Here is a 23,908-nt window from a genome sequence, read left to right as displayed (position 1 = left end):
TCGTGGGGGCCTCCCGGACCCCCTGCCTCGACTTCTCAGCGGAGCTGCTGTCGAGTCCTCGGGAGGCTGGCCTGGCGCCTGGCCGGGCCCAGTGGTGTCCACTGTGTCCTGCTCTGGCCGCCCTGGACGTAACGACATGGTGGGTTTACCCACTGGGTTTGATCTCAATTTTATTTTGTTATTTAAAATATGTTTCTGTTGATTTCAGAGAGGACGGGAGAAGGAGAGAGATAGAAACATCCATGATGAGAGAGAATCATGGATCGGCTGCCTCCTGCGCGCCCCACACTGGGGATCGAGCCTGCAACCCGGGCCTGTGCCCTGGCCGGGAATTGAACCGTGACCTCCAGGTTCATAGGTCGATGCTCAGCCACTGAGCCCCGCCGGCTGGACGTGGAGGAACTGTCTTGTCAAGTTAATGTAATTTGCTTTCTCCAAAGAGACTTTAAAACCTTTACAAAGTATAATCTGAAGGCACAGAAAACATCTCCGTTTGGTCCGGATTTCCTTGGTGGAATAGGAGAGAGAAGGACTTTTCATTTGATGAAAAATTTAGAAAAAATGATGAATCAATGGTCTTTGCAAAGTGTTACACGTTAGGGACCCAGTTCTCCGAACCCGTCCCCTCAGCCAGTTGTCTCGCTCTCAGCCGGTGAGGCAGTGGGACAGCGTGAACCGCGGTGCTTGTCGTCTGTCACATGCTGTTCCGAGGACTTAGAGACACAGCTGTGCTCCGACGGAGCAGCCCTGGCCGGTCCGTGGTTAGCACGCTCAGCGCCCAGCCTGTTTTGTCTTCCGGATGGAAAGTGTGGTGTCAGGCACCGGGGACTGACGGGGCGCTTCACGTGTTAAAACCCCGCACGTGTGTAGCGAGCGGATCTGCTCCGCGGTCCCTGTCTGCCGACTCCAAGAGGACCAGGGAGCAGGGAGGCTGGGGGAGGCTGGGGGGCCCAGCCCGGGCAGCGTGATCGGGGTCCCAGCTCCGCAGTCCCTGTCTGCCGACTCCAAGAGGACCAGGGAGCAGGGAGGCTGGGGGGCCCAGCCCGGGCAGCGTGATCGGGGGTCCCAGCTCCGCAGTCCCTGTCTGCCGACTCCAAGAGGACCAGGGAGCAGGGAGGCTGGGGGGCCCAGCCCGGGCAGCGTGATCGGGGTCCCAGCTCCGCAGTCCCTGTCTGCCGACTCCAAGAGGACCAGGGAGCAGGGAGGCTGGGGGGCCCGGCCCGGGCAGCGTGATCGGGGGTCCCAGCTCCGCAGTCCCTGTCTGCCGACCCCAGGAGGACCAGGGAGCAGGGAGGCTGGGGGCCGGGCAGCGGGATCGGGGTCCCAGCTCCGCGGTCCTTGTCTGCCGAGTCCAGGAGGACCAGGGAGCAGGGAGGCTGGGGGGCCGGGCAGCGGGATCGGGGTCCCAGCTCCGCGGTCCCTGTCTCCCGACCTCAGGAGGACCAGGGAGCAGGGAGGCTGGGGGCCGGGCAGCGGGATCGGGGTCCCAGCTCCGCAGTCCTTGTCTGCCGAGTCCAGGAGGACCAGGGAGCAGGGAGGCTGGGGGGCCGGGCAGCGGGATCGGGGTCCCAGCTCCGCGGCCGAGCCGGCAGGGCTTTAGGCGGTTTGAGGACCCGACATGCTGATGGTCTCATGTCTGTCAAACTTCCCTTTAGCGTTTTTTTAATCACAAAAGGGAGACTTGCTCACTATGGGACACACTGCGAGCAGCCCGTCCTCGCGGCCCGAGGGTCCGCGCCTGCTCCTGCCCCACGGCCCCCTCCCCAGTTCTCACCCCCAGACACAACGGGGCACCAGCCTCGCGGGCAGAGCCCTTCCCGTCTTTCTCTCTAGGCGCCAAGACGTGCCCCGTGAGGTGCTGTAAACGGTTAGCATCTCGCTGCCTGCTCCCTTCCCCCCCCCCCCCCCCAGACAGTATCTGGAGCGAGGGGCCCTCTCCCGTATGGTCCTGTGCATGTCGACGCCCTCACGCCTGTGGTAGGGTGGCCCTGCCCGTATATTTGATCACGTCCTTGTCACCGCTTCTTCGGCAGCCGCGGGAGCCCCCGGCCACGCACCCTTGCTTGGAGGGTAAAAGAGAAAAGAGCGTGCTGCTTGTGTTACTGTTCGGGGAACATAGCGCTATTAAAATTTGCATCTTTGGCCATTTAATTCCCCAAATGTGTGTTCAGCTGTAAGCACAGAGCGAGGCACCAGAGGGATGTCAGCGTGGGCCGCGTGCAGCCCCGCTCGTGTCGGGGACCCGTCCGGAGCAGGGGCTTCAGGGTGACTCACGCCTGGCCTTGCTCCAGAACCAACCCGGGACGGTGTGCAGAGGAGACTGAGGCCGGAGTGAGTGCAGGGGAGGAAGGGGACGGTGTGTCCAAGGGAAGCAGGAGGCGGCGGGGTCGGCTAGTGTGCGCCGCTGCCTCCGACGCCTGGCCACAACCTGCCCGCCCCGGCGGGAGGAGGCCGGCGGCCACACGGGCCTCGAGGGGACCGAGACTAGGAGGAGAAGCCGCAGTCCTGATTCTAGGAGGCGAGAGAACTGCCCCTGGATGGTCATCAAGAAGGCACTGCCCAGCTCTAGCCGGTGTGGCTCAGTGGATAGAGCGTTGGCCTGCGGACTGAAGGGTCCCGGGTTTGATTCCTGGTCAGGGCACAGGACCGGGTTGTGGGCTTGGTCCCTAGTATGGGGCGTGCAGGAGGCAGCCGATCCATGACTCTCTCTCATCATTGATGTTTTTCTCTCTCTCCCCCTCTCTGAAATCAATAAAAATATATTTAAAAAAAGAAGAAGGCACTGCCTGTGCGTGGCTGCATCCCCCCCCCGAACCCCCACCCCGTGTCGAGCCGGGGAACCTGTGCCCTTGCTTCTGCGGCCGCTTCCCACCTGCTCCCCAGTGCTGGCCAGGTGTCCGCCTCTCAGCGAAAAGTGGACTGGGCCGAGGATCAGGTTCACGGGTTTAATCCAGAAATAGCTTCACAAGGACCTAACGGGATGCCTGACGGATGACAGCAGCACCCAGGGCCGTTCCTGATGCCTCTGGGGGGCGGGGGGCGGGGGGCAGGGGGGGACGTGCCTCCAGAGGCTCTCTGTGAGCCTGGGCTCGCAGTGCACCCGCCGAGACATGGGGGTGCTTTAGGGGTGTCGCTGCGTTGGAACTATAACGACGACAGAATATTGTCCTTTACAAACAGAAAACCTGCCGCCCAGCCTGGCTCGGGGGTTGAGCATCGACCTGTGAACCAGGAGGTCACGGTTCAATTCCCGGTCAGGGCACAGGCCCGGGTTGCGGGCTCAATCAGTAGGGGGCATGCTGGAGGCAGCTGATCTAGGACGTTCCCCTCTCATCATTGATGTCTCTCTCTCCCTCTCCCTTCCTCTCTGACATCAATAGACATATTTTTTTGAATAAAGAAAAAGCAAAATCAGAAAGCCCTCGCCCTTGGTCCACGCAGAGAACAGGGACTCGCCCCATGTGGGTCCCAGGTGGAAGGTCAGAGCGGACGTGCTAATAGGTGGTGGACGTGTGAGCAGGACGTGGGACCTTCCAGTTGGGCAGCTCGTCCCAATGGCAGGAAGCCGGGGAGACTGAGCCATGTGGGGCCGCGTGCCCGTGATCGCATCTGTCGGCGTCTTGCCTCGGGAACACGGCCCGGCTGACCCGTGTCGTCACGTCCGAGGCCACGCTCAGGCCCTGTGGAGCCCTCCCCCGAGCTGGAGCACGAGGCTTGCAGCAGATACCGGCTATGCGATGGTGTCCAGCCCGGCACCGAATCGGGCAGAGGTCCCAAGTGCATGGGCAGACCGTGCGGTCGGAAGCCCGCCTGGGCAGTGCCTGTGCAGGCAGACAGTGTGGGGCAGTGGCCGCCGCCTGCGAGGAGGTCAGGCGAGGAGCCACGTCAGAGCCGCCGACTCCCCATCAGGTCCCAGGTGGAGGCGAGCTGCGGGCCTTAGGCCACAGGTCAGGCAGGGAGGAGCGGTCCCCTGGCTCAGACTGTCCGTCCGTCCGAGACTGGCTGCCTGGAGAGGGGCGCGTTTCTGGGCGAGGAAAGGGTGTGATAGCAAGCGCTGTCCTCTGCTGACGGTTGTTTTGATCTCTTGCTCAATAACAAACCGCCCCCAAAACCCAGTGGCTCAGGACAATGGCTGATTCTTCCTCCTGCCTCTGTGGGTGGCGGGCAGTTGCTCAGCTGGTCCTGGGCTCCCTCGAGCTGCCTCCAGCTGGCCAGTCAGCTGGCCGGACAGTCCCGATGGCCTGTCAGCAGCGCTGGGAGCTGGCAGTGTCACCTGTCAGCTGGACAGCCGGCTCTCCGCGTGGCCTTGCGTCCTCCCATAGACCAGACAGTTGGCGGTCTCCTGGGCAGCGCCCCAGGAGCGAGAGGCAGGTGCTGAAGGTCTTTCGGGCCCACCTGGGCCCAGAACCCTCCCAGCCTCGCTTCCCCGGGGGCTATCCATCAGCAGGCGCAGGGCCACCCCGACCCCTGGGGGAGACGGGGACCGCACCTGAGGTGGTGGCAGGGGCGCTGTCCTGTTGCAGACGTTCACGGCCGCTCTGAGATTTATGCCGGTGACAGCTGGCCCGGGGCACTGACCATCTCACTGATCACGGGACCAGCTGCACGCGGGCCTCCGGAGCCCACGCCGCTCTGAGGCCTGGGACCAGGATCTGACGCCAGGTCTCTCTCCAGCCGAGTGGAATTTGTCCTGCAAAGTCGACAGGACACAGAGACGTGCTCAGCTGTTCTCAGTCCCTCGGTCCCTCTCGCCACTGCCTCTGGTTCGTGTGGCGAGCAGGCGGACGAGAGAGAAGAGGCGGCCGGCAGGGCGTTCCTCAGACACGTCCCTGCGTCCTGGGGCTTCTCGGACGGACGGTGTGGAGGCGAGAAGGCCTCTGACTCCTTAGGTTCTGGCTTCCCGGGCTGCTTGGCAGGCGTCCCAGTGATTCCTTAAAAAAAAGAACAAAACACATTTGGGAAAGCCTTGCCCTGTCCAGGTTTTCCTTGATTTTGCAGTGTTGGCGGGAAGCCAGGCCTGTCCCAGCCAAGAGGCTCCTCTGTGCCCCTCCAGCGAGGACAGGGCCGCGGGCGTCGGGGCGGGTGGCCGCAGAACCCCTTCCCTCCCCGGGCCCCCAGGTGACAGGTGCCCGGTCGCCGGGTCCCACTGGGCCTCAGTCCAGGGCCCTCATTTGCAGGGAGGGCACCTCCTGGGGCGCGGGGCAGGCGCTGTGTTTGAAATGTTCACTTTCTTAGCGACGGGCTCTCGGATCCTGCAGGCGTCCGACCCCTTCCCCACGAGCGTGTCCGGTTCTGTGTGTGTGACTTCCGGTGGCTGTGGTCTCCCGGCTCCCGGCGCCTGGTCTGTCCGGCACCCAGCGGCTGTCCTCGGAGCTCAGAGGGTTTGAAAACAAAGACGCTTTTATACAAGTTTTCTGTGGGGTGAGAAGCTAGGAAGCAACGTTTATCAAGTAAATAAAATGTGCGACTGTGCTGTGAGCCACGGTGTGTGAATGCGGCCTCACTTCCCTGCCTTTGCTGTGCGCTCCGGGGCTTAACAACGACCAAACTCCCAAGGCCTCCGTCTCTCTGAGTCATGAGCATCGTCTGGTTGTATCCATCTTGATGTTTCTTGACGTTTCTTGACGTTCCCCCGACTCAGTGAACGGACAGGGTGATGGCGTCCTCCGAGGAGCCTGGCTTTCCCGGGGAATCTAACCTCCCGGCTCGGAGGCAAAGCTGGGAGGAGGGTTTCATTCGACGTGTCTGTCCCGCCTTCCGTGGCAGCCGGCGCGTGGCTGTGGCGCTGTCCGTTTCCACGCAGCATGTTTGCAAAGGGGACGCAACACACACCCCACCTCCCAGTGAGCGGGAGTGCCTGCGGGAAACACCACTGCCCAGTAGGACGCACTCTTAATCCAAAGCAGCTTTTTAAGGAACGATGACTCCTTAATGGCGTGTTTGAAAGACGGGTCAGCGCGCCAACAGCTCACCAGCTGGGTCATGCCGCCTGGTTCCCGGCGTGCTCTATGGTGTAACCGGCCGACATGCGTGAGACGGATGCTCTTCGTACCCGCTGCATCGTAACCAAAGCACCCGCGTGGCCAGGGCCCGGCCACCCTCCAGGGCCAGCGGGAGGGCACAGACCCCCGGGTAAACCTCCTTCCTGTCTAAGGTTATTCACGTTACTCATCGGATCGCGGTGAAGCCGGACGTTGCAGTCTCTCCCGGTTCCTGGCGTCATTTTCTTCACTTACCTGCCCACTTGGCCCCTGTTTGCTTGGATCTTAGAAAAACATTCTCCCTTTTCTGTCTCACTGAGAAAGTCATAGCGGTGTGTGATGTATCCACAAAACCTACTTTTATGTGTCATTGGGTTAATATTCAACTGAAAGACCACCAATGAAACTTCTAATACACAACAAACACATTTTTTAAAAAGGTGGATGAGCAGTCACGTCAGTGAATCGCAGAGAGCGTTGTAGCGTCAGCCTTTTTGCCGAGCGCACACTAGAGAGAGGAGGGAGTTCGTCAGGGACCCGGGGGCGGGGGGGGGGGGACGGGGGGGGTGATGCTGCCCAGACGCCCTGGTTGGAAGGGGATGAGGGGAGGCTGAGCTGGCTTCTGTTGATTCATTCCCTTTTCACTGTTGGGTCAGCCCTCTCTCCCGGGGGGGGGGGGGGGGGAGGCTGGTTTGCTGGACGCGAACAAATGCTCCCGTCTCCTTTTTTTTGTCTAAATGTTCCTAAGATTTTTAGGAGCCAAAATAGGTCAGCTCGATGAGACAGAAAACATACTTTGAAAGTGCTTCCTGCGTTCTTTCCCCTAACCCTCCCCTTAAAACCCGGAGCTCTTTCACGAAAACCCCGTTATTTTAGTGATGAAAAGCTGTGCGCGGAGGGTTTTTGGTCCGGGGATATGTGTGATTGCAGGATTTTGTTTTTTTTCAAGTTCAATACTAATTTAGGTAGCAGCAGTGGTCTGGTTAATTTCCCAGATGGTCGTCTTCTTCTTAGGATTTATATTTTGTTTTCAATGTTGTTTGTCCTACTGTAAAATTAGTTTTGATTATGCAATTACTTTGTTGTTTTGCTGTGGTAGGTAATGTTGGTTCTGTTATGATTTTGGGGGGTTTAATTGTTTCTTAGAAATCATCTAACCAACTCTCATTTTATAAACGAGGAAACTGAGGCATGGAGAAATCAGGTGATTTGTCCTAAGTTGAATTGAAAATATTACTAAAAGAATACTTTAGCGATAGCCCTTGAAATTCCCGTTTAATGGTAAACGCCAAGACTTGGAAGTTTTTTCACGTCGCCAGGTTACATTTGTCTCCTGACATGGAAAGATTGTAGGAAGGATGGTTGAGCTCCTTGAGACACGGGGCTGCCCCTCTTTTATTTTAAATGTAAACATAAGGTTATACGCCCGATCGCTGGCAAAAGCTTCAAACTCTTACCGTTTCTTGGTAGCCCCACACTTGCGCCAAATTAAAATCAATGGCTAAAAGGGCAGTCACACGCTTTTAAAATTAAAGCGTTAATGTAGGTTCTCCGTGAGCTGCCGAAAGCCACTGAGAGCCCTCGCTTCCCTCCGCAGGCGGGGGAGCCATGGATGCGGGCGACGCGCTGGTCCTGGGCACCGTCCTCGCCAGCCTGTGCGCCTTCCAGCTCCTCTTCCACTTCGTCAGCTACTGGTTCTCCAGGAGGGTGTCTCCTGGCTTCAACAGCCTCAGCTCCGAGAAGAAGATCGAATGGAACTCAAGGTAACGCTTACAAGCCGTCAGGGGCTTTCTCCCGAAAGCTAGTTTTGTGAAATAAAATTATTTAAAATGTTTCTCAAAAGCCTTTCACTTAGCCCCGGCCTGTGTGGGTCTCGGTTGGTTGAGCACCGTCCGTGCACCCACCAGGTCGCCGGTTCGATTCCCAGTCGGGGCACACGCCCAGGTTGCAGGTTTGATCCCTGGTTGGGGTGCGTGGGGGAGGCAGCCCACCGGCATTTCTCTCTCTCCCATCGATGTCTCTCTCTCTCTCTCACCCCCTTTCCCTTCCTGTCCCTCTGAAAACCAATGAAAGAATAATCTTTCGTTTCGGATCTAAGAAAATCTAAGCTCAAAATTGTGACTGTAGGACAAAGAGAGGAGACAAGTTGCTGGCTCTCATACAAGGAACGTTGAACCATTTCCAACGCTGAGAGATGGTCGGAAAACGCATCAGCTTCCCGGGTTCGTGCGGGGGAGCCGCCGGCAGCTGGCGGTGGAGAGGACGGTCTTGCATTCCTCTCTGAAACGTTTACGATAACCAGCCCAAGTCCTGGCAGCGAGACGCGAGCAGCAGCAAACACGAGCCGGCCGACAGAGCCTATATATAGTCCTGGCCGCTCCGCCCGCGGCAGCTGACCGCCGGCCCGGGGAACAGGCTGTCTCCCTCGGTGAACTCTTGGTTGCGACCCAGAGCCCTCCAGCATCTACCCTGTTGTTATATAATTCTAAAGTAAAAGCTGCTTTTAGGTTTTTTTTTAAACAAAAATAAGTGGAAAGTGAACAGACATCTAAGAAGATAGAAAGTTGTGTCAGTTTTATCAGTTGCGAGGTTGGGTGTGCGTGACGGACGCTTTCTGTTGTTGTTCAGCTGGAGTGAACGCTAACTGTCAAACAGCCAGCAGGTCTCTGAAACGGCCGAATTATCGGCACAAACGCAGAGGCTGGTCTGGCTCCTCCATGCTGCAGCTCTTCCCCCAGGTGAGCACTCTTCCCCGGGGCTTTCGGAAAAATGACTGTGGCTTGTCTGAAGGACAGCGAGGAACCAGGAGGTAGTAGCCGTTTCCAGACTCTACTGACAGGAAGACGGACGGGGAGAGAGAGCGCGGCTGTGTGTCTGTCTTCGTTCCCTTTCTCCACGGTTAGAGGAGCCACAGGCCAGGAACCTTGGCGAGCTGCTAGCCCAAGAGCGAGGGGAGGGCCAGGCCAGGAGAGCAGAGATGGATGAACGTGCGACGCAATTGACAGCACTTGTCTGGTCAGCGTTACCCTGGCCCTTCTGGGCACCGCCCGCCCCTCGGTTTCTGCGGGAAAGAGGAGTCGGGATAATGACTCGGCTCAGCGTGCTGTTCAGGTGCACGCCCCCTGCTCCCGCGCCCCCTGCTCCCGCTCTCTGTCCGTCCGTCCCCACCTGCGCTGGGTTTACACGGCTTAACGCTGAGAGGCGGAGAGTGCAGAGGAGGAGAAAAAATGGCTGTGTTTTGAGTAAAGTGCACACACGCACGTCCTGACACCCAGCGTCCCGTCTGGACGCAGACAGGTGACCGCGCCCTGCCCCTCCCTGCCGATGGGGATAGTCTCCGAGGAACCGGGTCTGGGCCGTCCGCCGAGGGGCAGGCGGAGAAACGCCAGGCCATTCTCGCGGAGAGAGCGCGTTTCATTAGTGCGAGGGGCATGGCTGTACTCAGTTGTGGCTCTTTCTGAAAACATGCCGAGAGCTGCCATGTCTGTCCTCGTCCATCCACGCGGCTCCTGGGGGAGACGGGCCTCTTGTGTTTGTGCTCCTGGAGGTAACCCGGCTTCTGCAGGGCCGAGCCCTTCTGTCTGAGCCGCACGGTTCCTTCCAGCACGCACAGGGCTGGTGGGCGACCCCGTCGGGAACGCCAGCTGCTGTTCTAACACGGTCACTGCGGTCACTGTCTCCTGGAAAGCAGAGCGCCGTCTCAACGCCACGCCTCGCCCCTCTCCCGGAGAAAATGGCAATGTCTTACCGGGTGGCATTTTGGCGTTTCTTTGTAGACACGGAGGAGCCTCCGTCTTGCTTTGCCCTAAAGAGTTAACTGTGAAGTCTGACCCGCAGCAGCTCTGAGCACACGGGCTGTGGACCCACACGCAGCGGCCCAGGCTGTCCGCGGGCCCTGCCCTGCGCGGCCGGAGCACCGGGCCGGTGACGCTGAACTTTCCCCGACGTGTCTGCCAGTTCCTCCCCCGCACAGGCTGCTCAGCGAAGCCGGGCCCGCCGCCTGGCCTCGGGGACAAAATGTTACAATTTGTCTGAAAGACACTTTCTTGATGTTCGTTTTTTCCTTTTCACAGAATTTTCACACGGCGACAGAAAGCTGGCCGCGCGATTGTTTTTTATTTCGGTTTTGGCTGCACGATGCTTGTTTAGACGAGGGCTTCTCGGACGTTAGCATCTTAACCCTTTCATCCTGCTGTGTCCACGTGGAATACAGGGGCGCGGGGCGCGCCAGTCCCCAGACGGGCTGGGCAGGTGGATCTCACTTCAGAATGCCCCTTCGGCATTTCTCACGCAGGCTTCCTGGTCGCTGTCTTACGTGGGTGTGACCCTTGGAGCACTGGACGCGCGATTGGGTTCCACGTGACGTGTCTGTTCAGGACCACGTTCTCTGCTCGGTCTGGCACACTGGTTTCTCGGGCTACAATGGTCTTTTCTAACATCGAGACGTGTGTTGGCTGGTCTGTCTCACTCACCTTTACGGATGGGGGGCCGGGTGGAGAGCAAGCCGTTGCCCGCCGTGAACCTCTAAAGAGATGACTGTGCTGTTCCTTCCGCCCTTTGTTCTGACGGAGAATAAAACAATCGACATTTCTTGTTCGCACGCCCTGGAGCGTGGCTGTGGGTTGAGTCGCTCCATTCTCAGCGAGACTCGCTCCTGGACACTGAGTTTTCCCTCTAGACCTGATTCCTTCCACCGAAGGAGACCTGGAGCTGTGAGCTCTCCCGTGGGCGTTCGTTTCCTTCAAACACAGGTTTTCTGTGTAAGTTCTCGGGGCCGGTTTTCTGCCCAGAAGCGCTTTCGTATCGGTGACAGGTTCCCACAGACACAGCCCAGGAATCCGAGTGCCCCTGGGGCCGTGCGAATTCTGATTCAGGATCCGCGTCGTCGCCAGTGGACTTGGAGTCATTCCAGCTGTTGGGGCAGGAAGGAGTCCAGAACCCGGACACGCAGGGCGGGCGGCCCCCTCGGCCCTGGGGGCACCCCTCTCGGCACTGGGTGCACCCGGCTCCGCTCCTGCGTCAGAGCCCCCCCAGCAGGTGACTTGCGAACGTCCAGGAGGAAACTGTGAATCAGGCCGAGCTGGTCCGGACGCCTCTTCGCCCGCGTCCACGTGCTGCCAGCCTCGCGCCGCTGCCGCCGTGGGACGGCTCCTCACGTGGTCCGTTCCTTTCGTTTCAGGGTGGTCTCCACCTGCCATTCCCTGGTGGTCGGGGCTCTGAGCCTGTCCGTGTCCTTGTTCGACGAGGCTGCCATCGCGGACCCACTCTGGTAAGCCTCCTCCCGCCGCGGTGCCGTGGTTCGGGGTTGACGGTCAGTCGGCGTCGCTGACACTGACACGGAACGCGCCTTGGGGCTGGGCTTGGTCTGGCTTCAGCCAGAGGGGAGTTGGCCTGTGCGTCGCCGGGCTCTCCCCACGGAGGGCGGGGAGCGCGCTGAGCGGTGCGTGCTGAGCAGGGAGCGTGCGGAGCGGTGCGGTCTGTGCCAGGGAGCGGAGCCACGTCCGGAGCCACTGCGCTGAGCAGCCACGAGTCGTCTCTGAGGCAGGACAGTCCTCAGAGTGACTTCTGACCGCTCACCCGACACCACAGCTGCGCCAGGAGGACCGGCCGTCCCTGCGGGGAGGCGGTTCCACAGCGAGGCTGTGCCACCCGATGGGGACGTGCCCGGCGCTGACGGCCATTGGCAGGCGGCTCCCCTGGGAGGTGCACGTCCCTCCCGCGCAGGGTGAGGGCGCAGGCGTGTTCTGAGAGAGCACTGCACGGGCTGCGGCCACCGGGGCAGCTCCTTCAACTTCTATCTCGCTGGGTTTTTGTTTTTCATGTTTGTTAATCCTCATCCGAGGGTCTTTCCCCATTGATTTTGAGAGAGAGTGGAAGGAAGTGGGGGAAGAGTGAGAAACATTGATCAGAGAGACACGTGGACTGGTTGCCTCCCGCACCTGCCCCGACCAGGGCCCGGGACTGAACCTGCAACCAGGTCCGTGCCCAGGACCCTGTGGTGTGTGGGTCACCCAGCACTCTAACCACTGAGCACACCAGCCAAGGCTCGGCTTTTAAGAAAATTCATCGATACGAAATGACGCCCATCAGAGCCACCCCACCACCCACACTTTCCCTGGGAAGGTGTTCTCGGAAGCAAGTCCGTTTAGTGAATCAGTTCCCTGACCAGGTTCCCGTGGAATCTGCCGCAACAAAGTCCAGTGCTTTTTCTTTTCATATTTTTAATTTTATAAACACGCTTGTCCACAGCACCAGGAATCTCATAACAAAGAATCGATTCATGGGCAGCTTTTGTCCTCATCAGACTTCCGCCATCATAACGGCTGGCGTGTCTGCATTTTCTTTGCTGCCTCGCGCCCGGCCCGGCTTCCCTGGGTCCTGTGTGCGGCCGGCCGGACGTCGGCACTGCCCAGTCTTTCCCACGCTGGCTTCGCGGTTCCTCACTTCGCTGTGTGCATGTCGCCATTCACGTTACAAACCAGAGGGCGGAGGACTGGTCCCTGGTGCTTGCTGATGGGAGTGAGGAGCATTAACGGGGCGGGTAGGGTCTCGCTAGGAGGAGGGCCCTGTCCTGTTCCCACCAGGCGCTGACGGGCCGCCTCCAGGCGGCGGGCGAGACCATTTCCTGAGGTTGTCTGAGTCTCTGATTCACAGTAAGGACCCAAACATCATCACAATCAGCGTCCGAGTCCCATTCGAACCCTTTCTCAAACAACTCGCACGAGGACACACGTATGAAAAGCTGTCTTTTGGTAAAACTGTTTTCCTGAAACGGAGCTGATCGTAGGGGAAATCATGACTACTCGTGCAGGCAGGGGTGTTATCACGCTAACACGGTGCTTTGTGCAGAGGAAGCTACCGGTCGAGACTGTGGGGAGCACCTTGATCGTCTTTCTGTCCCAGTAGGAAGAAGCCGTGTCGTCCGTAGCCCGTGCGCTAAAAAGGAACTTTCTTCCAAAACTGTCTTAGGGGCGACTCGCTGCTGGCGAAGGTGAACGTGGCTATTGCTTCCGGCTACCTCATCTCTGGTACGTGCCGTGTTCCTCGCGTCCTTGAGGAGCTCCCCGTGGGGCTGTACCCGGCGTCCGTGGTCTGCGCTTCGGGCTGATGGCTGATCTGAGAAGCAGCTTTAGGACCCACACAGCGGAGAGCGTTTCCTATCGGCCCCGAGGGGAGCAGAGCTGCGGGAGGGGCCCCCCGAGACCTGGGCGCGTCGGGTTAGTCAGGGTCCCTCTGTGGCCTGCAGAGCTCCCGGGTGGGGTTAGAGAATTCCTGCAGTTTTGTCCTCCGAGTCGCCTGCACGGGCCCGAAGCGGGCGCCCAAGGCCGTGGTGTGGGGTGAGGGGACATTTGCAAAAGTCTGGCTACGAGCGCTGCCACCAGGGAGGATCCTGGCTCCTTCCCTTCTGGATCTTCCTGGTCCCACTTCCTGTGCCGGGCGGGACTGGAGTGGCCCCGGACCCTGAGGCCAGCGGGAGCTGGCTCGTGCCCTGGCCGTCGAAGCCCGACTGGACGAGAACCCGGGACCCTTCAGTCCACAGGCCAAGGCTCTGCCCACTGAGCCACACGGGCCAGGGCTCACTCACGCTTTAACAGTGCGCACACTCGGGGTCCTCATGCCGGGCAGCCCCAGGTGTGGGGCACAGCGATGTGGGAGCCGCGGAGGCGGGAGCAGAGCGTGTGGGCTCCGTGCGCGGGAGTGACCTGTACACGCACTGGGCAGCGCTGTCCTGTGCGACCTCCGCCTTCTCTCCTCCTCGCAGACCTGCTGATCATCGTTCTGCACTGGGAGGTGATCGGCGACAAGTACTTCCTGATTCACCACTGTGCCTCGCTGTACGCCTTCTTCTTAGTGCTGGTGAGTGCAGGCTGCCTGGCCACGGGCGGGCGGGAGGCGCCCAGGGGCACCCAGGCGAACCCCCGGCCCTCAGGCCCTGCAGACCAACTCCAGCCGCATCGGGGTCCTGCCCGCGATGTGTCAGCTCGTCCGTGCACAAAGCCACACCTTCACGCGGGGTCTGCAGGGCACGGGCGTGGATTCACACACTCTGAGGAAGGCAGATGGCCCCCATTTCTTGAATTTTCACTGAAAACCTTCGGGACTGTGCAGCTCTTGGTGTTTGCCCATCTTCCTAGATGCAGGGTAGGTTAATCCACCCCTCACCCTGGCAACTCGGAGTCTCCTCCGCAGAGCTCTCAAAGGCACGTGGCTGCACCACGTTGGCCAGAGTGAGCCGTGACTTTATGTGATTATATTCTCACTGATGTCAGAGAGGAAGGGAGAGGGAGAGAGACACATCAGTGATGAGAGAGAATCATGGATCGGCTGCCGCCTGCACGCCCCACACTGGGGATGGAGCCCACAACCCGGGCCTGTGCCCTGACCGGGAATCGCACCGTGACCTCCTGGTTCATAGGTCAAGGCTCAGCCCCTGAGGAGCGCCGGCCGGGCCACTTTTGTCTTTTACAATATTTCGGCCCCTGGTGACCGCTAAGGCCCATCAGGAAGAGATGCGTTAGCAGACCCGGCGCGGAGGTGGGGGTGACGTCCGCTGCGGGCTCGCCAGTGCGTCTCCGTGCGGGAGACTGCGAGAACGTCACGCCTGACCGCGTCTCGTGTTCCTCACCCAGAAAGACGGCCCGCTGCAGTACATTGCCAACTTCCGCCTGCTGGCCGAGCTCTCCAGCCCCTGCGTGAACCAGCGGTAGGTGACTGACCGCGCGGGTGTTGTGAGGTTGAGCTTGGATTTGCAGCCGGGGATTCGTTCCCGGGCCCCAGAGCTCGGGTGAAACGAGCGTGTGGGCGGGCGTGCAATTGCCGCGCACCGCCCTCTCTCACAGGGAAGTCCCGGGGGCACCAGGCTGCCCGCGCCCAGGGCGGCCTCCCCGCCGGCTGTGGGTCCTCCCTCTCTCTTCCCCGTTGTCCTCGGAACACAGACTAATGCGTGCGCCTGCTCAGCCCCCGCGGCTCCAGCGCTCAGGCACAGCCCGTGGGCGCCTCGGGCACAGAGCCGGGCGGGCAGCGCCGTCCTCTCCTTCTGCGGCTTCTTCCCTCCCAGGCCTCTTCTCACCCAGCGCGTCCGGCCGGCCGGAGGCCTCCTGGCTCATTGCTCAGGACGCAGCCCTGGGTGTTCCCCCCAGGACAGCCCCTCCGGGCGGGGCTGCCTTTCTGGGCTCGGCCCCTCGCCCTGCTCATCAGAGCGACAGCCCCCCCCCGCCCCCCGCTGCCTGCACCCCCCCCCCCCCCACGCCCCCACTGGGACGGACACGTCTCCTCCTGCAGCTCGGTCTCCTTTGCTCTGGTGCTTGTTGGTCTCTGTGTTTCAACCAACACGGCTGCGGGGAGACCTGCTCTACGTGGCCCCGCTCCCGCGCCTCCGGTGTTAATGCTCCTCTGGGTCCGGCCCAGGCACAGCTCAGCCCCAGAGTCTTGCTGGACGCTCTCCAGGGTCCCAACAAAGGTCCCGCTTGTGCTCACAGCGGCCGCCCCCTCCCCCCTCGGTGCAGCTCCCCCCACCCATTGGCGGCTCACAGCGGCTGCTCCCTGCCCCTCAGTGCAGCTCTCTCCCCCTCCCCCCTCAGTGCAGCTCTCCCCACCCATTGGCTCATCAGCTCACAGTGTCCAGCCCACAGCCCCTGGCCAGCCCCCAGCTCCGGGCCTGTTTCCTCTCCCGTCCTTGGTCCTTGTCCCTCACTTCCCTTCTTTCTCTCCCTGCAAGTGAGCCTCACCCCTCCCCAAATGGGAATTAGAGCAGCTAATACAGCGGTTCTCCACCTTCTGGCCCTTTCAATACAGTTGTGCATGTTGTGACCCAACCATAACATTATTTTCGTTGCTACTTCATAACTGTCATGTTGCTACTGTTATGAATCGCCATGTAAATATCTGATATGCAGGATGGTCTTAGGCGACCCCTGTGAAAGGGTTGTTCGACCGCCAAAAGGCTCGCGACCCACAGGTTGAGAACCGCTGAGCTAATACCAACAAATTAGGCTGGAAAATTAAAGAAACCCACAGAGCCTGGCCGGCGGCTCAGGGGTTGAACATTGACACAGTTCGATTCCCAGTCAGGGCACAGGCCCGGGTGGCGGGCTCCATTCCCAGTGGGAGGCGGGCAGGAGGCAGCTGATCAGTGATTCTTTCTCATCATGGATGTTTCTCTCTCTCTCCCTCTCCTTTCTCTCTGAAATCAATAAAAATATATTAAAAAAACAAACACACAAAAAAACAAAAACACTCACAAAGTGTTTCTGTTTGTAAATAGCGGCACGCCTGCCCCCCACAGTTAACCCCCAGGAACAAGCCAGTGCGACATGATCTGACATGATCTACGTGGCAGTTGAATTGTTACCGTTTCTGCCTTTGGGGGCAATTTAAGTTGGTCTTTATGTCCCTTTGACACAACCTCATCCTTTTGTCTTTTGATAAAAGACATGTTTGTTAAAAGACGACACACCTATAGGGTGTGTTGTGTTGTGAGCTCTGTGTCCCAGCCCCAGGACCAGCGACTCCTCCGGCCCCCTGGTCCCTTTCGTGGGAGAAGGGAGTTAGAGACCATGGCCCGGGGCCGCTGGGCAGCTGTGTCCCGCACCCTCCCCACTGACAGCTGGACGTGTACTACCCCGTGGGCACGCACACGCATCTGTCATTGTTTCTACATCTGCCCTTGGCCTGATGTACAGCTTAGGGGTGTGTTCACTGAACTGTAAGAACTGAAATTAAAACAGTTACTCCCCAGGGATGCAAAGCAATGCATCTTATTTTTAAAAGACATTTCTTATTTTTTTTCTTTTTTTAATGTATTTTTATTGATGTCAGAGAGGAAGGGAGCGGGAGAAACATCAGTGATGAGAGAGAATCATGGATCGGCTGCCTCCTGCACGCCCCCCCACTGGGAATTGAGCCCACAGCCGAGGCCCAGGCCCTGCCTGGGAATCGAACCCAGGACCCTTCCGTCCGCAGGCCGACGCTCTGTCCACTGAGCCACACCAGCCCGGACAATGTGATGTTCTTACGTCTTCCAGGTGGTTCCTGGAAGCCCTGCAGTACTCCAAGTTTTCCACGGCCAACGTCCTCAACGGCCTGCTCATGACGCTGGTCTTCTTCGTGGTGCGGATCGCGCCCATCCCGTCCTTCTACAGCTTCATGCTCTCCGTGACGGGCACCGAGGCCTACGCCCGCCTGGGGCTGCTGACGCAGTGCTCCTGGGCCCTCTCGTGCGTGGTGCTGGACGTGATGAACGTCATATGGATGGTCAAGATCTCCAAGGGCTGCCTCAAAGTCATTGCGCTCATGAGGCGCGAGAAAGCCAGCAGCAGCCTTCGGAACGGGAAGCTGGACTGAGGTGGACAGCGGGGCCGGCGGGTGCGCTCCTGGCATGTTCTCCCGCTTCCGTATCAGTTACACGTTATCCAGGGTTCCAGCCTCTCTCTCCCTCTCTCTCTCTCTCTCTCTAAATTTTTACCTGTAGGAAAGAGAAACTAAAATTTTGTTTTTAATCCTGAGATTTCTTTCTTGATTTTCTTGTGCATCCTAAGCATGGACGAAGCGTGAAGGTTTAAATAAAAGGTTACACACGGAGTGTGGGTCTTTCCAGGGCTCCGAGACCTGCCTCGCATCTCCCCCGCGAGGCTGGCGGGCCGCCACCCGCTTGCTTTCCCGCCACAGCTCTGCGGGGGGAGGGGAGCCGCCTGTGAGCGTGTGCGGCTCAGCGTCTGCACCGCGCCCTGCCCGCTGCGGCTGCGCGGCGGTTCCTGAGCGGCCGTGTCCCCTTCCGGAGGCTGCTCCTCCTGCTTCCCGTGGACGCGACACTGACTCCCGACGGAGCCGTCTACTCCTTCGGGCCGTGGGTGAGTTCAGGCGTGGGCAGTCCCTCTGCATGTGTAGGTTCCTCGACGTCACTTCATTTCTATTTTTAGCATTTTATCAAATCACTGCCTTTTCCGTTGCGCAGTGGGTGTAAGGCAGGTCTTACCGAGCTCCTTTGCTGTGAATGCCTCCTCCCAGATGCTCGGCCAGACGCCCCGAAACCCGCGGGAGGCACCCCGAGAAGCAGCTCCCGCCCTGCTGTCTCTCGGCTCCCCTTGCGTGTCTCTCTGAAAACCAGACTGTTTTTATTGGCACAACGAGCCCAGCGTTCAGAGCCCATGAGCAGCAGTACCGACGTCCGAGGTGACGTGTGTCCCGCACCAAAGCGGGCCTCGTTCTGATGTGACGGACGTGACGGAAAAGTCCGCATGCAGCCTCGGCCCGGAATGGGTGGGTCCTGGACGCCCCTCTCCTGAGGGCAGGGACCCAGAGGCTCCTCCCGCTCCCTCCTGACCAAGCGGGCGAGGCCTGGCCAGGGCTGGGCCGTGGCTTCCCGCTGTGTTCCTCTCAGGATGAGTTTGCTTTGGTCCTGGCAGCACAGACATAGAAGGACGATGGCCCCTCTCGTGGCCTTTCCGGGTTCTCCTCCAGGACTTGCCTGTCACGCGTGTTCCTACCTGAGAGCAGCGGAAACTCGACGTCACAGGGGCGAATACTCGCATTTAATCGAACCCAAACCCAAAGCTCCAGTCCCTTCCTCCGTCGGCCTCCTTTTCGTGCGTCTGTGGCGGAGGGAGGCGGCTGGAGAGGGGGAGGCTTGGGGTTGGGTTGGGTTGGGCTGGGCTGGCTTGGGCTCAAGTGTGTGAACGTTTGAAGAAGGTAATTGAAATCTCAGTCATAACCACATGATAACATGAGGTTGTCTGGCTTATTTTTGAAAGACGTAAAGGAAGGCGAACTCTAGGCGCTTGTCTTGAAAGCTGCTCGTGTGACAGGAATGCGTGTTACCAAGTCCCAGGCACTAAGTACGGGGGAGCGAAAACAGCGGTTTCTCTTACTCTTTTCTTGCTCTTTGGCAAGGAAACTGGCTTTTTTTTTTTTTTTTAAAGGAAAACACTTATATGAGAGAACTGTGTTGGAAATGAGTTCCTTTAGAAAGAACTAAAACTTGAAATACATATTTTTGACTCTGAATGTCCCTGCAGTTTCCAGACGCAGGTTGTCACCCCGCGGGCGGGCGCACGAAGCGCAGGTCTCCACCGGCTGAAAACCCCGTTCGCTCGCGGGGCAGCGCCAGGGCCGGCGCAGTTAGGACGTAAGTGCTTCGAACTGCCGTCTGGGATCCCTCGCATCCGATGACGCGGACGCTGTGTGTCTGCGGGCAGGAGGCCTGGAGGGAGGGGACGCCGCTCCCTGCTCGCTGCTCGCTGCTGCTTCAGGCCTTGCTGTGCAGCCACGGTCGCCACCCCCGAAGCTCTAGAGACAGAGCACGACAGTGACTAAACGGGCGCTTCGTGGCCGAAGTGACGGACTTTCCTGCTAGAATTTGACATGTGAAGTATTTTGACAGCATGGATCAATTCCAGCGAGTCTATTGGGCAGTCGACGTTAACTCCTGTTAAAATGTTTACAGAAAATAAAAAGCCGCTTGGCACACATTTTTAAGCAGCTCTGTTTCTGTGGAACACGACGCGTCGCAGCCTGCTCTGTGCATGCGTGGTCGTCGAGAAAAACGAAAAATTCTTACAAAACGTTGAGAATGAACGAAAACCAACTAAAGCACACGGCTGCGTCCGCTCTGCCTGAGGAGGTCGGGCTTCGTGGGGAGAATGTAGTGATGGTGAGCGTGAGTTTCTAGAGTTTGCGTTCTTGTGTCTCGAAGCTTCTACATCAGGATTGTTTGCATTTGTTCCAAACTCAGAGCGGGGTCGGGTATCCGCCGAACCCTCAGCTCCTGCCTCGAGGGTGCGGTTGGGTTTTGCTTTCCACGGCGGCCTGAAGCCGTGCACTTGCTCAGAGCAGTTCTCGCCCACCGCCCCTCTGCTCCATGCTGCCCACCCCGTCCCACGCTCAGAAACAGTCTGCGTGGAGATCTGGGGGAGAGTGTTGCACTATTCATGTTTGTTGTTTCCTTTTTAAGGGAAATAAACACGTCCCAAAAGACACGATTAAAACACATGTTCAGCCCGGCCGGTGTGGCTCAGTGGTTGAGCATCAACCTAGGAACCAGGTCACAGTTCGATTCCTGGTCAGGGCACAGGCCTGGGTTGAGGGCTTGATCCCCAGTGTGGGGTGTGCAGGAGTCAGCTTATCAGTGATTCTCTCATCATTGATGTTTCTCTCCCTCTCCCTTCCTCTTTGATCAATAAAAATATTTTTTTAAAAAAGAAAGCATTGCAGAAGTTTAAACAGCGATCAGACAAACTGCACTGCATGAAGAGGCGGTAGGAAGGCATTTACTAACCCGTTTACAACACGGAGCAAAGCGCATGTTATGGTTTTATTGGGCCACATCTGTAGCTTCTCTTTGTCCCTAAACCGGTTTAGCGATCAGAGCGTCCGACCCGGCTGGGGGGGTGGGGGGAGCCGCTGTGGGCGTTCCTGCGCGTCTCCCTGGGACCCGGGTGAGCTGGCTGTGGTTGCGGGGGGGGGGGGGGCCGGCAGCCTCGGGGAGCCCTGCTCTTTCATCTGCCAACTTACTGACTCCCCATTTCTTTTCAAAACACACTTGCCAGCAAACGGCTCACCCGGGGTTTCCCCGAGTACGAGGCCCGCGGAGCTGAGCCGGTCCTGTCCGTGCCAGGCCGCAGCCGCCCCTCCCGGTGCCGGGACGTGTTGTGGATCGTGGAGAACAGGACAGCTTTCACACCAGGCTCCACGTTTAAGGCCAAACGCAACGAGGGGTGTTTCTGACTCAGAGGCGCAGCTCCAGGACCTCTGGCTGCAGCTCGTCTCTCTCCTGCCTGTCAGTCTTTCTGTATTTATGTAATTCCTTCTGTGCGTGGAGGGGTTGGCTATGTCGTGGTTGATGGAGCCTAAGGACATGCACAGGATGTGCTGTGTTTTCATTCCCTGCTCAGCTGGCTTCTCGTTGAGGATGAGGTGAAATTTGGGGCAATAATGAGCACTGTCATGATTGTAGATGTGATCTCATCTGCAAAAGCTACTTGAAAACCGCAGTCAGTGCAGTAGCCAGGACGAGAGTCACAGAGAATGTGCGTCGTTAATATTTAATGATCAGAAAGCGTTTGGGAGTCTTTCAGAATAAATCTAGCATTTGAGACCACGCCTTCTCCTCGATCCCAGCAGAACCTGTGCTTTCCTTCCGAACTGGTGAGCTGGTGCTGACAGGCCAGCGTCACCCCGCTGAGTCAGCGCTGACCGCGCTGCAGGTCTCTGTCCTGGGCCCCGGTGCTCGCCGCGGAGGGATGGGCGAGGTCTCTGGGCCCCTCGGTGTCTGAAACGCGTGTGGTCTTTACTGGGACGTGGGCCGCGTGAAAGCGCCCGGGAGCTCCCAGCAGGAATCTGCACACTACACAGAGGGCACGACTCTGCCCAGGAATTTCACTTAATGTTCTCATGAAGGACATACCCCCCCCCCCCCCATGAAGCCGTGGGTTTCCTGTGTTAGGGTGCGGACATGGTGCAAAGCTTTGTATTTTGTGGGAGAAAAGTCAGTTCTTTAGTGCAAAAGTCTGAGTCTGCACATCTTAATAGCATTTAATAAACAGACGATGGGAAAAGTGACTTTACTCAAATCAAGGTAATGTCCTAGTCCCTGATCCCAAAGTCAGTGTTTACCCTTCAAGGCCCTTTAGAGCTTGTCAGCCCCCTGCCCTCCCCTCTCCTCCCCTCCCCCCTGCCCTCCCCTCAGCCCAGCCTGGCACCGCGCCGGCCTCCTTTCAGCCCTCCATCAGGAGGAATGGTGCTCTCTAGTCACAGGCCTGGCAGATTAAGTAAAACCTTGGCAGCCCCATCTTTCGTCTCCTCGCCCTGGACCTCACGTGGTCTCGGGTGCTGTCTGCCAGGCTTGGCCGAGGCTCCTGGCTTCTCAGGTGGCCTGGTCCTCGCCCGGCCGGACTGTCCCAGAACGTCCAGTGATGAGAGCAGCAGCGATCGAAGCAGAGTGGGAAGTGGTTTGCCCTTTGGAGAGCAGGGAGCCTGAGTCACGCGGAGACCGCGCCGGGGACATGGGAAGGCTGCGCGAGGCCTGGCAAGGAGAGGCTGAGCCTCAATTAAAATAGCAGCCCAGCCGCGGGGAGCGGGCACAGGTGAACCGACCAGAGACCCCGCTGTCTCCCCGATGCCTCACCTTCAGCCCACCCCTGGTCCTCACCAGAGCTCACTGTGGTTCCCTCACTTGCGAGGGGGTCCCTGAAACATGCACAAAGTTGCCCTGGCCAGTGTGGCTCAGTGGATAGAGCATCTGCCCCTGGACTGGAGGGTCCTGGGTTCGGTTCTGGTCCGGGGATAATGCTTCTTTTAAAAAACAACATGTTTTCATTGATCTCAGAGAGGAAGGGAGAGGGAGAGAGACATCAATGATGAGCGAGAATCATGGATCAGTTGCCTCCTGCTCGCTCCACACTGGGATCGAGCCCGCGACCCGGGCCTGTGCCCTGATGGGGAATCGAACAGACACCCTTGGGTGGGCGGCCGACGCTTTAGCCACGGAGCCACGCCAGCCAGGGCACCTAGTGATATCTTAAATGGAAAATGTATTATTTTGTTCACCCGGCTCCTTAGCAGCTAATTCGAACCCACGTCACTGCTGCTGACGGAAACAACTCAAAGGCGTTTAGAAACAAAGGGTCCCAGGCGGCTCCGCGAGTGAATAAACCGCTTTCCAAGATGGGCACCGCCGGGCTCCCAGGGGCTCGGTCGCGGAAGCCCAGCGGCGGGGGCGTCTCCAGGCCTCCGGCGAGTCCCCCTGCTCTGGACGCAGCCTCGCCCTCCCTCAGTCCCTCTCAGGGCGGAACACGGGTTCAGCTTCACAGCGGCCGCTGTGCTGACCTGTGCGGGCCAGTGACAGGGTCACCGTGCAGCCGTCCAAACTCCTCCGCTCACCTCTCAAAACGGTTTATTCTTTTAAAAAAAATAAACTCTAAAACAACAACAAAACAAACCCAAAAGGTTTTGCGGGGCAGGTGTGGCTCAGTTGGTTGGGCTCCTGAAAAGCTTGCCGATTCCACTCCCATCAGGACACGTGCGTGTGTGTCTGTCTGTGTCTGTGTGTGTGTCTGTGTCTGTCTGTGTCTCTGTGTGTCTGTCTGTGTCTCTGTGTCTGTCTGTGTGTGTCTCTGTGTGTGCGTGTCTGTCTGTCTGTGTGGGTGGGGGGTTGGGGGGGCTCCATCCCAGGGCGGCAGGGGGCCTGCAGGAGGCAGATGGATGGCAGGCTCTCACGGAAGTTTCTCTAAAAATCAATTACAACAAAACAAACTAAAAAAAAACAAACCAAAGGTCCTGGCCGAGCAGGTGGCAGAGGGAGTTGTCAGGGCGGGTCCCTAACCTCCTGCGTGAGGCCGAGCTGGAGGGGGGTCGGAGCGCTCCCATCCCCACCCCGAAGCGCAGGTTCTGGAATCCACGTCCTTCCCGGGCCCCAGCCCCTGCTCGTCCTCGGATCTCACAGTCGATCAGTCGATGAAGGGAAGCCGGCGGCGGCCGCGCTCACACCCGGGACTGCCCCCCAAGGCCGAGGGGTCCCCGGGGGAGGGGCAAGCGGGCACCTGGCGCGGAGCTGCCCACGGCCGGGCGCCGCAGGGACCCCCGGGTGCCAGGCCTGAGGCCCAGCCCGCCTTCCGCGGGGACGCGGGAGGGTCCGCTGCAGCCCCGGCGGCCGGGAGGGAGGGCGCGGGGTCCCGTCCCCCCACGCGCAGCTCGACCGAGCCCCACGCGGCCGCCGCCGGCACCTCCCGCTCCCGCTCCTCGCGACCGAGCTCCCTCGCGCAGGGCCCCCGCCCCCCGAGGCCGCGAGCGCGCAAGGTCCGGGCCTCCGCCTCCAGGGACGTCCCGCCCAGACCAGACGCGGCCTCCCGGGCGCAGGAGCGGGGCGGGGGGGGGAACCTCGGGCCCGTCCCGCCCGCCACGCGGCGAAGACACGCGCCCCCCGGTGGTCGCGG

The 23,908-nt window shown here is 59.3% G+C and overlaps 1 protein-coding gene across 6 annotated transcripts in view; it reads left to right on the top strand.

The window, feature by feature from the left end:
• The window catches only part of TLCD4 (TLC domain containing 4), a 42,372-nt gene extending 22,918 nt beyond the window's left edge, over positions 1–19,454 (top strand). For all 6 annotated transcript variants that reach the window (XM_059674959.1, XM_059674958.1, XM_059674962.1 and 3 more), the window contains 6 exons: positions 7,579–7,744; positions 11,161–11,250; positions 12,951–13,009; positions 13,744–13,838; positions 14,612–14,685; positions 17,006–19,454. In XM_059674959.1, the coding sequence (XP_059530942.1) occupies positions 7,579–7,744; positions 11,161–11,250; positions 12,951–13,009; positions 13,744–13,838; positions 14,612–14,685; positions 17,006–17,324 (803 nt within the window). In that variant the 3' untranslated portion in view covers positions 17,325–19,454. The remainder of the gene's footprint in view (positions 1–7,578; positions 7,745–11,160; positions 11,251–12,950; positions 13,010–13,743; positions 13,839–14,611; positions 14,686–17,005) is intronic.
• Positions 19,455–23,908: the final 4,454 nt, after the last annotated feature.

The sequence above is a fragment of the Myotis daubentonii genome, chromosome 18, assembly GCF_963259705.1.
Source record: "Myotis daubentonii chromosome 18, mMyoDau2.1, whole genome shotgun sequence".
Classification (NCBI taxonomy): domain Eukaryota; kingdom Metazoa; phylum Chordata; class Mammalia; order Chiroptera; family Vespertilionidae; genus Myotis; species Myotis daubentonii.
The sequence above is the reverse complement of the archived record's forward strand: the minus strand, read 5'-3'. Positions and strand labels throughout refer to the sequence as shown.